General features: G+C 40.7%; 1 protein-coding gene across 1 annotated transcript in view; it reads left to right on the top strand.

The window, feature by feature from the left end:
- The first annotated feature begins 4,139 nt into the window (after window positions 1-4,139).
- The window catches only part of sycp1 (synaptonemal complex protein 1), a 28,092-nt gene continuing 17,402 nt past the window's right edge, over window positions 4,140-14,829 (top strand). Inside the window, exons 1-25 of the mRNA XM_056301817.1 lie at window positions 4,140-4,242; window positions 5,604-5,647; window positions 5,772-5,930; window positions 6,068-6,135; window positions 6,225-6,298; window positions 6,401-6,459; window positions 6,547-6,613; window positions 6,863-6,936; window positions 7,099-7,207; window positions 7,345-7,439; window positions 7,530-7,714; window positions 8,904-8,971; window positions 9,226-9,323; window positions 10,235-10,288; window positions 10,503-10,597; window positions 10,700-10,817; window positions 11,271-11,333; window positions 11,432-11,494; window positions 11,580-11,663; window positions 11,764-11,880; window positions 11,989-12,099; window positions 12,218-12,310; window positions 12,415-12,489; window positions 12,609-12,740; window positions 13,737-13,844. Of these exons, the coding sequence (XP_056157792.1) occupies window positions 4,140-4,242; window positions 5,604-5,647; window positions 5,772-5,930; window positions 6,068-6,135; window positions 6,225-6,298; window positions 6,401-6,459; window positions 6,547-6,613; window positions 6,863-6,936; window positions 7,099-7,207; window positions 7,345-7,439; window positions 7,530-7,714; window positions 8,904-8,971; window positions 9,226-9,323; window positions 10,235-10,288; window positions 10,503-10,597; window positions 10,700-10,817; window positions 11,271-11,333; window positions 11,432-11,494; window positions 11,580-11,663; window positions 11,764-11,880; window positions 11,989-12,099; window positions 12,218-12,310; window positions 12,415-12,489; window positions 12,609-12,740; window positions 13,737-13,844 (2,316 nt within the window). The remainder of the gene's footprint in view (window positions 4,243-5,603; window positions 5,648-5,771; window positions 5,931-6,067; window positions 6,136-6,224; window positions 6,299-6,400; window positions 6,460-6,546; window positions 6,614-6,862; window positions 6,937-7,098; window positions 7,208-7,344; window positions 7,440-7,529; window positions 7,715-8,903; window positions 8,972-9,225; window positions 9,324-10,234; window positions 10,289-10,502; window positions 10,598-10,699; window positions 10,818-11,270; window positions 11,334-11,431; window positions 11,495-11,579; window positions 11,664-11,763; window positions 11,881-11,988; window positions 12,100-12,217; window positions 12,311-12,414; window positions 12,490-12,608; window positions 12,741-13,736; window positions 13,845-14,829) is intronic.

Below are 14,829 nucleotides of genomic sequence, written 5' to 3'. Positions count from 1 at the left end.
GATTTATACTGATATGTGAGTAAATAAAACCATTTCTGAAGCGCATTCCTGTGCTGCAGGATGTGTCGAACTGTATATGTGCATGTGTCTGAAACGTAAATAAACTTGTCTTTGGCAACGAGTCAACCGTAGTGTTCCCTCAATTTCATCTCAGGCAGAGGAAACAAATATTTGATTTCTGTGAGCAACATCCAATAGAGGCACCACAATATAGCACCCAGCTCCAGCCCCCCACCACCCTGAATTGGATTAAACAGGTGTGTATGTATGGATGGATCATAGTCATTGTTTACATGTAACATCACACACATGGAAATCATGAGAAGGTTGAACCCCTTACAGGTTCGCTATCTGCGTTGTATTTTATAGTTCATTATAGATTTGTGCGTGGAGCGTGGCGAGGAGAGAGAGAGACGCTGTTTATTTCACTAACTAGTGCAGTGCTCATTTGGATGTACTCCCTCTGACCACAATATGGGTTGCAATAGCAGAGTGCAGTGGCGGTTCTGGGGGGGGGGGGGGCAAGGGGGCGATTGCCCCTGTAATACTAAGTCTGGACCCCCCCTGCCCCCCTAACTGTGGCGAATATTTTCGTAAGGCAGAAAATTAATAAATGTGTAAACAGAAAATAAATCATGTTGTATAGTCGAAACATTTAGGTGACGGACCAACTGGATTTTGGCGCCGACTGAGACCGCCTGGGTGTGAGCGGTGATACCAAAGTCTGTCTCTCGTAACGTTACTCCTTTGCAACAGGTGAGCCATGTTCATGATTTCAAAACCTACTCAGCTATACCAATTTTGGTACATTAAAAAGGCAATGTTTTTCATGAAATTGCCATTGCATTTTTATCTGTTTTCATCCCACAATTATTCCCAAAGAGGGGAAACTGTAATTCATGGGCAGTGATAAATAAAATGTACATTAACACCGAATGAATATTCATGTGTTTATTGTTATACGTCTATCGTTTGTCTTTTGGAGAACCGAACCTATAGGGGTGGTGGTGGTATGTAACAGTTGTATTTAATATATTTGGTACCCCTAAAATCGCATGTGGCCCCAGCCTGCCCCCCCATTTGAAATGTTCTAGACCCGCCACTGCCATGATGTACGATAATTTCATATTTGTGTGACACATAGTATTCGTGGTTGTAATCAGTCTATTAATTTCCCAACAGTAAAATAGTATGTATGTATGAATAGTATTGTGGTGAATTCTATTGGAGGGTTCCTGCTGGGAGTGGGTATTTGCATATTACCCACAATGCAGCTGAAGAGTGTTAACGTTTTGTGTTATATTGTATGATCTTGAACATGTTAAATTCGGGGGGGGGGGAGAGCTGCGGGAACCGCTACAGTCGGGACGCGAACCCGTATCTCCTGCACCACAGGCGACAACGTTAACCAGTCGACTTAAGGGTCCGACCCGTTAGCCGTGGGCTAACGTGCCTACTTATTCGTGCACGCTAAAGTATGTATGCATAAATAGTATAAGTAATATTTGGATCCTACGTCTGTGTTTACGCATTCCTCTCACGTGACGTCTTTCCAGCCAATCATGCTTGTCGAGATGATGAGCGCGACTCACGAGCACAGCTGCCGTTAACGTCGTTAATCAAATCTAAACGGTGGGCTGGGTTTTGAGTTGAGGAGGTGAGCGTATTATTTATTAATTCCCATGTAGAGGCTGAACAGGATGAACTCGTGTTGTTATAGTTTACTGTTATGACCTTTAGTTTATTGAACAGCTGCGCTTTTGTTGTCAACGTTGGGTCATTTTTATTTGAGCACCGAACAGACTGCCCCCTTCTGCTCGTCACGCCACACCACAGCGATTCATTCATTTATTTATGTTTCGTTTTAACAGTGTGGCTAGATTTGTAGCCGGGGTTAAAAAGTCGTTTCTCTTAATAAACACATGTATAGCCGGTTATTTTCTTGCCCGGTGCGGGATTCGATACGAGGTGTACTGCACCACAAGGCGACATCACTAACCGCTCGGCTAAAGGGTCAAACCCATTAGCTAGGGGCTAACGTGTCTTATTATTAGTTTACATCAATAAACGAATATATGCTGATAGGTCCGGTGGTTTGCGAGATTAGCCACAAACACACGCAACCAAGTACTTAACCCCCTCCCGGCTGCCGCCTGGTGGAGATATTTAAGCAGTGATTAAAGTGGGCCGGAGCTACCCGGATCCCGACACCGGCACTTCCCCTCCTCCTCCTCCCCCAAGTCAACCGGAGCTGAGATCCGGCACTCTGTAGACAGGAGTAATTTCAACCTTTTTGTCACAGTAAAATTTAAAACAAAAAACCATGATGCAGCCAATTCACAAGCATTACAAAATAAATCGCAAATAAAGTCGTTCTTCTATTTTTATACTACTTTACTTTTTCTAAAAGTTTGAACGATATCGCGTCCTCACGTGACCCGCACCTGCCTGCTGTCTGGCTTCACGAGACTTGACATCAAAGGAGACTGTCTTCACACTCACGGGTCAGGGTCAGTTCACCGCACCAGGCAGACAAGACTCGAGAGAGCGTCAACCTGCTACCTGCACTATTATCCTGGACTGGGGGAGCATAAAGAGTGAGTATCTTCAGTGTATTTCCAATAGTATTTCCAATAGTTTTGTCTAGCTCTGCTGTGGTTTTCATTCAAGCAACTAACGTTAGCGAACGTAACGTTAGCTAGCTAGCTAACTAGCTATCTTCCACCCGGTAACGTTGCTAGCTAGTTGCTGACGTTGCTGGCTAGTTGTTTGAATGCTGCTAGGCAAGCTAACTATCGGTAGCATCCAGTAACGTTACCGGTAGCTAGCTAGTTATGTTTGTCCAACCTTAGCTCTGGCCATGCAATATTTTCATTCAATTAACTAACTAGCTAGCAAACGTTAGCTACCGGTAGCTATTATTAGCTAACAATGCTAACGTCGGGACTACTGGACCAGTGGTTAGCTAGCCTAACGTTAGCTAGCTACCTATCACTCCCGCACTTTTGCCCACCTCTCTAATACAGAGATCCCCCACTTACCAAATCCCACTTTAACCCCTGTATTTAAGCAGTACCCCACCAGAGGGGGCGCTGTTATACTGAATATCAGCAAGAACAGCGGCACAATCGCCATTTAACAGTTAACAGTAATAAGCGACAACAGACGATGACTTGTTTATTTATTTAGCTCCGCCAACAAATAGTTCCGCAACGGCGCTCTTGAACTTGGAACGTTGCCAGGCAACCAGAACACAAACGTTGTCCTCTTCTGACGACCATTCGTAACTTAACTCAGATGCTATTAGTGGAAATGTATCCACCTTTACCGCGCAAGTTTGTTACAATCTGATATTGATAACGACCGTTAATGTAGCCTAATTAACGGTTATTAATAGAACGCCTGTGCGGCGGAGCGATACATACAGTTAAAAGTCCCACTGCCGTTAAAGTCAGCGCTCGTGGAACGCCTCTTGTCCAATCAAATCGCGTGGTTGGAACTAAGGCGTATAATTATGAGTCATCATTTGCAGTTGAGCTGGGTTGTCCGCGCGCTCACCCGCTGGAAAGCCGTTGACCGTTAAAACAGATTTGACCGACTGGTTTTGTGGGAAGAGGCTAATTTACGTTGGCTTAAACTGCTGCCTTTAGTCCGCCGGGATCTCTAGAAACCACACCGTTTTGATGCTCAAGGTGACGGGGAAAGTTATGCCGCGGCACCGCGTTTTGTTTCTGCCGTTTTGCGGAAAGTTTGAAGAAACGGTAACCTGGCCAGCCGGGGTTTACGCTTTAGCTAGTTAGCTAACATAGCTAACTAGGAAACGTTGTTTAGCTAGAAAACCCGGGTTAACGAATCGGCGTTACTAATTCGGTTGGTTAACGCTATTTTAGTTATGAGTCAACTGAATTAGTAGTCTAGTGTTTAGTCTAACTAATTTCTTTTTACCCAACTATTGCACGGCAAGAAGGCCAGACATGACATGGTAGCTAGCGTTGAGCGGAGTACGTTAAGCGACATTTTATAGCTTCACTCAGCCCTCTCATTCTCCAACTGACCATTTTGATTCGTTAACCAATGCGTGAACATCGACTAACAAAGTTTTACATGCAAAATCTTTATTTTGTACATTTTGTTTCAGAATGGACGGAGCCAAAAGATTCAACTTTAAACTGCTGCTGCCTCCTCGGTTCCAGGCGGGACAGGTCTCTGATGTCAGACAACAGGAAGTGGTGGACGACTGTGGTGGTTCGAGACACACAACGCGGCAGGTAGCCAACACTGCCTTGGATTTTTCTCCACCCATCTATTCATCCATCCATCCATCACCTATACCCACTTGATCCAATTTAGGGTAGCAGGGCGCAGGAATCTGTCGAAGCAGGCATCGAGCTGAAGGCAGGGAGGTGCCCAGAACAGGTCACCGGGCCCCATGCAGAGACGCCTACACACCAAAAGACAGTTTAGAGCAGCGTTTCCCAACCCAGTCCTCAAGGAACCCCTGTCATGCAGATTCTCGTTGTAATCCTGCATAGGTAGCCCTACTTGTACTTACTCAACCAATCATCCCACAGCACTAATTATGCAAGGTGTGCAACATCTGACATAATTGCCTGCTGATTGGTTGAATTACTACAAACGGGTACCTATTAAGGGTTGCAAAGAAAATCTGCAGGATAGGGGTTCCTTGAGGACTGGGTTGGGAAACACTGGTTTAAAGACTCATTCACCTAAAAAAATCATGTCTTTAGACTAAGAGCATACCTGAATACCCAGAGGGCACTAGGGTTTGGCGATAATAAAAAATCTAATCATGTATCATTTTCAGATGTATTGCGTTGAGGTTTGGATGCTGTCACAGGTTGATTCACAATTTTGTCTAAATTAATGATCACACGAATTTTTACGTATTTTTTCTTTTAAGGATTTACAGAGTAGTTGTGATTTTATGCTCTACAGTACCAAGCGGTTCAATGTGATAAACCTCATTTGGATTCGTAAAATGTCTTAGTTATTATTGGCACAATATTTTCCATATAGACCAGCAGTAGAGGAAACCCATAAAAACAGGGAGAACTCCACACAGGTGGACAGGAATTGCACCCATGACCCTCTTGCTGCAAGGCAACAGTGCCACAATGCTTCCCACCCGTACATTTAAATAAGTTAAACCATAAGGATTTAGGTTAAGTCAGCATAATGTCATTTATATCAAACTGACAAAACAGTAAACTTAAAGTAAGCTTAGCTTGTGGCAGCCAATGAGAGAATTTGTCTAATGACAGCTTGTTTTAGATTAGTAACCATTGTTTTCTTTTTGACAGCATAAAGCATTAATTAATCCACCTTGTTGTACCTCAGGAGGGTGGAATCATTATTATCCATCAGGAGTAAGCATAACTGCTGTTTTTCCCCAGGGTTTTCATACATTTTTTGACATGCCAAGGGCATCTGTCCCCAACACAAGCACGGTTGTGCCAGCTATACCTGCCAGGCAAGGTACTGCATTTTTCATTATGTTGACATTTCAAATCAATAGATCACTAGTTAGCCTATAATCTTCTTTTGTGGGCATAACTCATGAGGAATTGTTGTCTTCACCAAAGATGTGCCCAAGATGAACGTCGTACAACCACTGGAGAGGGAGGAGGTAACTTGGACATTGGTGGTAGTTGGGAGCAGCAATGTTCCACTTGAAAGGTTATTTCCAATATGTGTGGAGTAAGTAGAGGTCTATGCTACAGATAATCTCCCTAATTGTGACTATTTCCTAGAGTAATCAAGGCGAAATATATTCCAAACTGTTTGCTGAAGTTGAGAAAATACAGTGTTGGAAAGTCAGAGTGGAGTCTGAAATGGTACAAAAAGACAGGAGATGTCAAGAAAACAAAAGAACAATTGAAACTCAGCGCAAAGTCATTCAAGAATTGCAGGTGTGTGCCTCACTTCACCTCTCTCACTTTTGTACGCCCTCATATGAGGGGAAGATTGATAATACTGTATATAGTCAGATGGCTTACACTGACCCCTTCGTCATGGTTGTATGCTTGTTAATGTATGTATTTTTTAGTTTGGAAATGAAAGTCTCAGCACAAAGCTGGAGGAACAGATCCGTGAAAACGAAGATTTGAGAAACAAGTACTTTTTTTTGTTACTTTATTTCAAGGTAGGCTTCATAGACATTTATATAGAACTGTTGTGCTAATGTCTTGTAATTTTCAATGCAGGGATGATGCCACACGCAAACTGTGTCATCTACTAAAAGACACATTCCAACACTCGATGAAGAAAATGCGTTTATGTAAGTAAAATGTGAATCTTAATTTCTTGTGCAAAGATGCATTTATTCCAGATAAGACATTTTCCAATATTTCTGCACAAACTTTTCTTAATTGTTTTCCAGTTGAATCTGAGAGAGAGGAAACACATCATCTCTTTATGGAAAATGGTGCAAATATTCAGGTAAAATGTCGACATAGTACAGGAGGCATAATTATTTTGCAAAACAAAAAGCTGGACCTTTGATTTACTTGTAGTTTGCTCATGCAGAGAAGGATTGCTGCATTTGACAAACTTCGTGTTCAAGTAGAGTCTGAACGACATGAAATGCAGAAGGGTATGTTTTTGTTTTTTTTAAGTAAAATTTTCACAAAATCTTGAACTTAAAGAATAATTTCTTGGTGATGGAAGAAACCTGTGCATACAAATTGTAGTGATGAACATTGAAAGAATAGTTAAATCTTTGCTGCTTTTGATAATGGCCTTGCAATGTCTGGGTAAAATATCGCCTAATTGCACAGCAACAGGATGAGTAATTGAGAACTTGCTGTCTGACTAGACTTGTACTATATGAAAATTTTTACAGTTAAAGAGATCTCGTTGCAGTTTGAAGATCTAAAAGAGAAATTTGAGAAAGAATATAACATGAAACAGGAAGCGGTGTGTATAAAATCATTTTACATCAATTTAGATGGGGAGATCAAATAACCATGAAGGTTGTTGGGATAAGCATCTAATTATGTGGCATTAAAGAGTAGTGAATGCATTTGCAGGTTTAAATCCATTTTATTTGTATAGCCCATTATTACAAATTTGTCTCAGGTTGTTGTTCTTGAAACAAAAATGAAGGATAAGGAAAACGAACTGCAAAAAATCCTGCTTACCCTCAATGAAACCCAGGAGAGATGCAAAGAACTGGAAGAGTCTACAAGTAAGAATTTTGTTTCCACTTGCGCTGTTATCACACAAACATGCGTAAAGTGCCTATTGGGTCTGAGTTTTTGTGAAGCTGGAAAAAGATCTAAAAATCACATTTATCTTTAATGACATTAACTAACCATTTTGCAGATCAACACTATGCACTTGTCCAATGCTCGAAAAAGGAACAAAATTCCCTTCTTGAAAAACTGCAATGTAAGGAGCAGCTCTGGACAGACGCTGAGGTGAGGGATAAAATTATCAGTAACACATAATTTAAGTAGGCTGTGTTCTGCTCTGTGTATCTAGTCTGAAATTCCATCTTTTCCTTCAAGAAAAACCGAGAAGCTATTGCTAAACAACTGGCAAAAATCAAAGAAGACTATGCACTGATCATCCTACAGAAAGACTCCAGCTTAGAGGAGGTCAACAAAGTGAAAGACCAACAAGCAGATAAGCTGGTTGAGATTCAGGCCTCAGCAAAGGAGCTACAGAATTCATTAACATCTGAGATGCAGAGGTATCCTTCAGAGCTGTGGAGGAAAAACTAATTATTGAGGTCTAGGTATCCTTTGTCCTCTCGTGGTTTACTTTAAACGTTTATTTGGGAAGGGACAATGTACATTAATCAACATTCGAAACAAATGTAAATGTACCCGAGTTAGCTAGTAGGCTAGTTTCCATCTGTGCTCTGATGTTGTTAGGCATCCGAGGATAATAGAATAGTACAAAAAAAAACGTACAAAATAGTTAATATACAATACAAGAACAACAAGAGCAACCAAACAAGAAAATGTATACAGAATATCCAAATGTAGAAAAAGATAATATTGAAAATAATATGTATAAAAAGCATAAATACAACACAGAAACTGCACAGTACAATTAAACATGTTAAGGGTGTGTGCGAATAGTATCAATGTTGATGTTATTGGTTCTCAATAAACCATTTCTTAACATGACACTTAAATGAATAATAGGATGGGGACTCTAATTGATTGGTGAACTGAGTACCATTGATGTGATGTTCTAAAGGAGAAGATGGCCTGCCTAAAAGCAATTCTGAGTGGGATTGTGCAGTCCCCTCTAGCTGCACCTTTTAGTACCTCTGTTAGTGGTAGATTTGAAGTTGATGAAGCTGGACGGAGGAGGAGGAGCTAAACCATCCATGATCTTATAATCTAGGCAGATATTTTTGTTTTTGATGAGGTTTTCCCAACTAAGTACATTAAACCTTTTTTTTTAATATGGCAATAATGAAAAGTGAATGGCTTTTTGTCTAAGGTTTTGGGTGATTGTTTATATAATGACTCCAGTGTTTTTAAAGTTGTAGAGTGTGTTAGACCAGCTTATCGGACAATAGATGATATAGGAAACAGCCATTGAGTGGAAGTATATCTGCTGCCTCAGTTGATGGGAAGTCTCTGCTAAGCTGAAATTTGCCAAACTAAACTTTATTGCGGACTCTTTTTATGTGGGGTTTGAAGCCGAGGTTTGAATCTGCGTACTCCTAAGTATTTGTATTCTGAGACGGCGTGTAGTCTCGCTCCCTGGATGAGAATATCTTGCTCTACATTTATGTTGTTGTCTTTTGAGAAAAACATACAAACTGTTTTTGACACATTCAAACTGTGACAACATTGGTTAAGCCAGGATGTGGCCTTCAACATAACATTGGTTACTTGTGTTATTGTGACTCATTTTTCAAGGTCCAGTGAACTTAAACTAGAAGTCACAACCATCAATGCTGAGCTTAAAAAGAAAATCGCACTATTTGGTAAGTCTTGCTGGGTGAAATTTGTTGAATTGGATTTCCAGTCATTGTCAAACTTAAAGACAATATTTTATCTAATAGGAGAAATCACAGGGCAGAGTGCAAAGAAAGATGGGCAAATCAAAACCCTTGAGGATGAACTGGTATGGCATGTGTTTTTTTTTTTTTTAAATTTATACATTTGTACATTGTCTACCTCTCGGCATTCTCCACAGTATACTATGATCATTTCTCTTAGGATATAAAAACAAAATCAGTTGAGGCCCTGATGGGAAAGATTGAAGTCATGGAGTTTAGAGTGGAGGAACTCGCAGCTGATCTCTCTAGGAAAAGTGAAGAAGCTCAGCTTTTCAAGGTGAGTGAGTGTGTGGCTGAGAAAACCACTGACGGGTTAGTAAATAACATTGACTATCATGTTACAATGGCATCTGTCAAGAGGTGTGATATATTAGGCAGCAAGTAAACAGTCAGTTCTTGAAGTTAATTTGTTGGAAGCAGGAAAAAAGCGCAAGTGTAAGGATTTGAGCCATTTTGACAAGCGCCAAATTGTGATGGCTAGACGACTGGGTCAGTGCATCTCAAAAACAGCACGTCTTCTGGGGTGTTTCCGGTATGCAGTGGTCAGTACCTACCAAAAGTGCTTCAAGGAAGGACAACCGGTAAACTGGCGACAGGGTCATGGATGCCCAAGGCTCACCGATGCGCGTGGAGAGTTGAGGCTAGCCTGTCTGGTCCAATTCTACAGAAAAGCTGCTGTAGCTCAAATTGCTGAAAAAGTTAATGCTGGCTATGATATAGTACAAGTGTCAGAACAGACAGTACATCGCACCCTGCTGCGTATGATGCTGTGTAGCCGCGGACCGGTCAAGAGTGCCCATAATGACCCCTGCCCACCATTGAAAGCACTTAGAATGGGCATGAGAGTGTCGGAACTGGACCATGGAGCAGTGGAAGAAGGTGGCCTGGTCTGATGAATCCCTCTTTTCTTTTACATCGTGTGGACAGCAGGATGAGTGCGTGTTGTTTAACGGGGGAAGAGATGGCACCAGGATGCTCCATCTCTGTCGGAGCTGTTTTGGTGGCACGAGAGGGGTCCTAGATAAAATTATGCAGGAGGTTTTAATGTTTTGGCTGATCAGTGTACATAGGTAATGTAAATGTATATCAAACCTTATGAGAAATGATGGTTGAGTTTATTCAGTAATATTGCTGAATAGCTGTAATAGATAACATTTTTAAATGTGATTTGTTTTTTCTTTGACCCAGAATGACACTGAGCAAGTCTCTGCTGAGAAGAATGTATTGGAGAAGGCCTTAGAGGTTGCTGAAAATACAATGGAAGATTTAAAAGGGGAAGCCAAAATGGCTGAGGTGTAGTTTTACATCAATTTGATTTTCTCTATTTTGTCTGTAGCTCCTTATAACCTGTAGTAGTGGGCAGTATTTTCATTCATCAATTAATTAATGAAAAATACTGAGATATTCTTACCGCACGTAAAACCTCCCTAAACTGAGGTTTTTTTTCCTACCCCAGGTTAAAGTGAAGGAGATTGAGAGTCAATTATCAGTCGAGCTGAAAAAAAAAGAATCTGATTTTCAGATGAAGAAAAGGGACATTGAGCAGTATGAGTGCGTTTGTACAATATACTATTTTCATATTCTACATCACGCTTAATTCTACTACGTTAGCTTTAATGCCCACAACGAATATTTTTTGCACTAATTCTCAAGAGTGAAGTACCAAGAACTGCTGTCAAGCTTAAGCAAGGTGCAATCTGAGAAGAATGCAATTCAAGACCAGATTGCAGAAGGCTCTTCTAATGCAAAAGCACTTGAGGAAGACCTGAAGGTCTGTACAAAAGTCTTATTCTCAAGCCATGAGACAATTTTGATCCGGTTTTAATGTTCCTCTAACTGTTCTTATCAAATGAATGACTAAACATGGGACCTTTCGAATGACCAGGCAAGTAAAGAAGAAAGGATTATGATCACAAGCGAGATTCAGAAACTTGAAGAGGAAAACCAACATTTACGGTTAGTTTTCATGCTCCAGATCTACAAATAGGCGACATTGCATGCTGGAGGTTGAATTGTCTTATTTTGATTATTAAACAGAGAACAAATCCATTCCCTAAACACCAGAATTCAGGAGCAATGTCAAGAAACGGAGAACTTACAGAAAAACATGGCAGGAAATGTAAGTGTGGTGTCTTAACAATGAACTAGTACATGGTTATAATTTAAGCACAAGCTGTCACCAAGGCATGTGTGGAGTGTGCTGTGCCTCTTTTTGTTTGTCTAGTGTGAACATTTGCAAGACGAGATGAAGAAAAAAGAAAAGCAGATAAAAACGGTGGAGTCAAAGGTGATAAATAAGACCCGTACAGTTGACCATCAAATATGATTGATACATCCACTTGTACTTTCCTCTTTTCTGTGACTGATAAATGTTTTGCTTTTCAGCTGTCCAATCTTGAGACAAGATTTGATACTAAAGCTAAGGCCCAAGAGGAATGCTTGAAAGGGGTTCGTAATAACTATAGAATTGAAGATGCATTGGGATCATCATTTGTATAGTGACTATTTAATTTGTGTATAGTGAATTATTAATTTGTTGGTCGTCCACCCCCAGAATAAAGTGCTTAAGAAACAAATGGAAAAGGAGATTGAACGATCCAGTAAACTTGAACAGGAGGTATGGTATTTTTCCTTCAGTGCTTTACATTGATGATATAATAGTTTATATCTCCCTCCTATTATGATGTTTTAAATGTGTGCATTTTCTCTTGCTTTAGATCAGCAACCTCAAAGAGGAGTCCGATAAGGTTAGAAAACAGAGTGAGGAAGAGCATCGACTACTGCTTGAAAACCTGATGGCCAAATCATCCTTTGCTACAGAGCTTCAAAATGAGGTTACTTTTGCAATTAATTTCTCTTCACATTTTTTATGCAAAAAGTAAAGAATTGTGAAAAATGTGCAAGAGAAATCGGATATAATGATGGATATTGTTGTCTTCTAGGTCCAGAAGTTGAAAGTTAAAACTGCAGAGGCTGTCAAGAATGTAGAAGATGCAGATCTCGGTTGTCAAAACAAGATAGCAGAAATGGTTGTGTTGATGGAGAAACACAAGGTCAGGTCCCCTTTATTTCTTTATGCCACTCATTGTCTGGCCATGCTTTGATATAGCATGGCTGTTTACCCAGAAAACATCTGCAACAAAGTAGGAAACTTGAGTTTGTCATTATCAGAGTCAGTATGAGCAAATGGTTGAAGAGAAGGATGCAGAGCTTAACGAGACCAAGAGGAAAGTGGAGGCAGCTCTCAGCAGAACAACTTCTGTGGTATGATCCTGAAGAAAAATGTATCTGAAGTAAATACAAAACTTGGTTGTTAACAGTGAAACAACCAGCACTGTTAACACTTAGTGATTAATGGTTCCCTTTAGGAACTGGAGCTGTCAGAAAAGAAAAATGAAAATGAACGTCTCAGAAAAGAGTTGACCAAAGAGATGACAAAGAAGGTAAGTTTTCCATCCAGTCTCCATTCATCTAAATCATGATTTGCTTCCTGTTCTCTAGTGTTAGACAGTCCGTGTTTTGGATGACCTGTAATTTACTGTTGAAATTTTGGTCCCCTCAGACTAACTCAAAGGAGGTGTTTTGTTTGGAGCCTCCCAAAGAAACCCCTACAGTAAGAGACATATTTGATAAAACCAATATCAGAACACAGAGCAGCAACACTCCTGCGAGACCAGCAGCTCCAAAAACCAATGTGAGTTCATTTATACTTTTGAAACTTTTTTGTTTTTTTGAGATCATATAAATTTAGCATATGGTGTCATTTCTGGCACACTCCTTTTTCAGGGCAGTTGAAATTGACGACAAAGAAAAAATAATATCTTCAGTTTGTTATTTTGTGGATGAATAACAATCTAGCTACACGTTCAGTACATATAATCCCCCATAGAAATTTTGAGACTGAAGTCCTCTTATGCCTGGATCAGACTGCACGACTCAGCCTGATTTTGTCATCACTGACAAATTTCCAGCGTCGGCCCGATTATGAGCAACGAACGTCTTTACCCCGTGTAGTGTGACATAACTGAAGAACTGAGATGTGGCACTGGGATGCCCCACAAATCCCCAACAGAAAGTCTAGCATGTCAGACTTTTTTGTATTTCCTGCCTAGTCTGACATCTCCTATGACGTGTTCCTTGACGTTGACCAATAGGATGACAGAGTGCTCTCTGGTACACATGTAAACATGGCAAAGACCGTCCTCCCCGACAACCTATGAACTCACAAGATTGTGAGAGGCAGCATACGATGGTTGGTCAGGGTCATACTTGCCAGTCTCCTGGCTAAGACGCGGCAAGAATGTATGGCAGCATGATTGCCTAATCTAACATGGGACCATCATGAAAGACAAAAATATGGTGTAGTCTGATCCCGGCTTAAAGAACACCACAAAATGGGTTGGAGCAACACCAAAGACCATGGTAACAAACAGTGTGTTAGAGACCATTGTGATATTGAATTAAACTTAATTGGTTTGCTCCTGTTATTGTATTATGACAACTCAAATCATTTATTTATTTATTTGTCCTTTTAAGTCAAAGGGAATTCACAAAACCCCATCTTGGTGCACAAGCATAAATGGAGCAACTCCAAACATCAAGGTAAAGTCTGAGTGAGTTATTTATTTATTTTGGGGGGGGGATTTGTTTCCATCTCTTGCTGAGACTTGTTCGTTGATTTCTCTTCCAGTCCTACAGAGTAAGAACTCCTCCTTCTGTGGAGATGTCTGTTCCCTGGAAGGAAAACACGCTGGAGCTTGACCCCAAATCTGACAGCTCAGAGCCCCATGATCTCTTAGTAAATATTATTTTTATTCCACAGGTTTCATTTTTAATGAGCCCAGATGATTTTGGGAACCTTTTGAATGAACTTGTGTAAGAATATTCTGTTCCTTTCCGTGGTAGTTCTTTGCCGATGCACCTGAACCAAGTCTCTCTACTGAACGGCGCACGTTGAACATCTATAAGTCGGTAATTTGAGAAAACCTATTAAGATCATTATCTTTCATTTTAAGACGATATTAAGCTTTGTTTATGGGGACTTCTGTTTGTAGAGAAAAATGGTATTTACTAGTTCATATTGTTTTCTCACAGGTTTTTATTTCATTTTACAATAACAAGATCATTCATTTCTTTGTTTTTCAAATAGAGTCCTGCCTTTCTTAAGTCACCTGGGAGTTCAGTAAAATTGGCGACAATGAAAAGGATCAGAGAAGCTGGTTGGACTGCCATCACTCGCTCGAAGAAGAAGAGGTCTGCTGAGAAGATGTCGGTGTAGATAATACGACCGGACAATTTTGCATGTGTTCAGATATATTTTTCAAGTATAAATTCCCTTGTAGTTTTTTGTTGTTTTCCAGTTGCTTCTGAGTGTTTGTGTTGCAGCTATTTTTTTTTTGCAGTTTGTCCAAAAGGGGACATACTAAGGTGTTGAGATTTCATATTACATTTGTCAATTCTTTTAATAAATTTATTTCTGATTTCTCCCAATTTAGTGGCCAATCGATCTCTGTTTTAATTCAAACACCCACCCTCGTACTGCATGCGTTCGCCAACTGCATCTCTCCGGCCGGCAGTCTCAAAGGAGACGCCTCCCCACTTTCGTGACAAGGCGACTCCAGGCCGAACCACTGTTTTTTCCGACACACACAGACGCATTCATGTGACGAACACAAGCCGACTCTGCCCCCCTCCCGAAGACAGCGTTGCCAGTTATTGCTGCTTCATCGAGTCCGGCCATAGTCGGATCTGACGAGACCGGGGCACGAACCCCCGTCCCCAGT

The sequence above is a fragment of the Lampris incognitus genome, chromosome 2 (assembly GCF_029633865.1).
Source record: "Lampris incognitus isolate fLamInc1 chromosome 2, fLamInc1.hap2, whole genome shotgun sequence".
In the NCBI taxonomy this organism is placed as follows: domain Eukaryota; kingdom Metazoa; phylum Chordata; class Actinopteri; order Lampriformes; family Lampridae; genus Lampris; species Lampris incognitus.
This window is presented reverse-complemented; position numbering and strand designations above follow the sequence as displayed.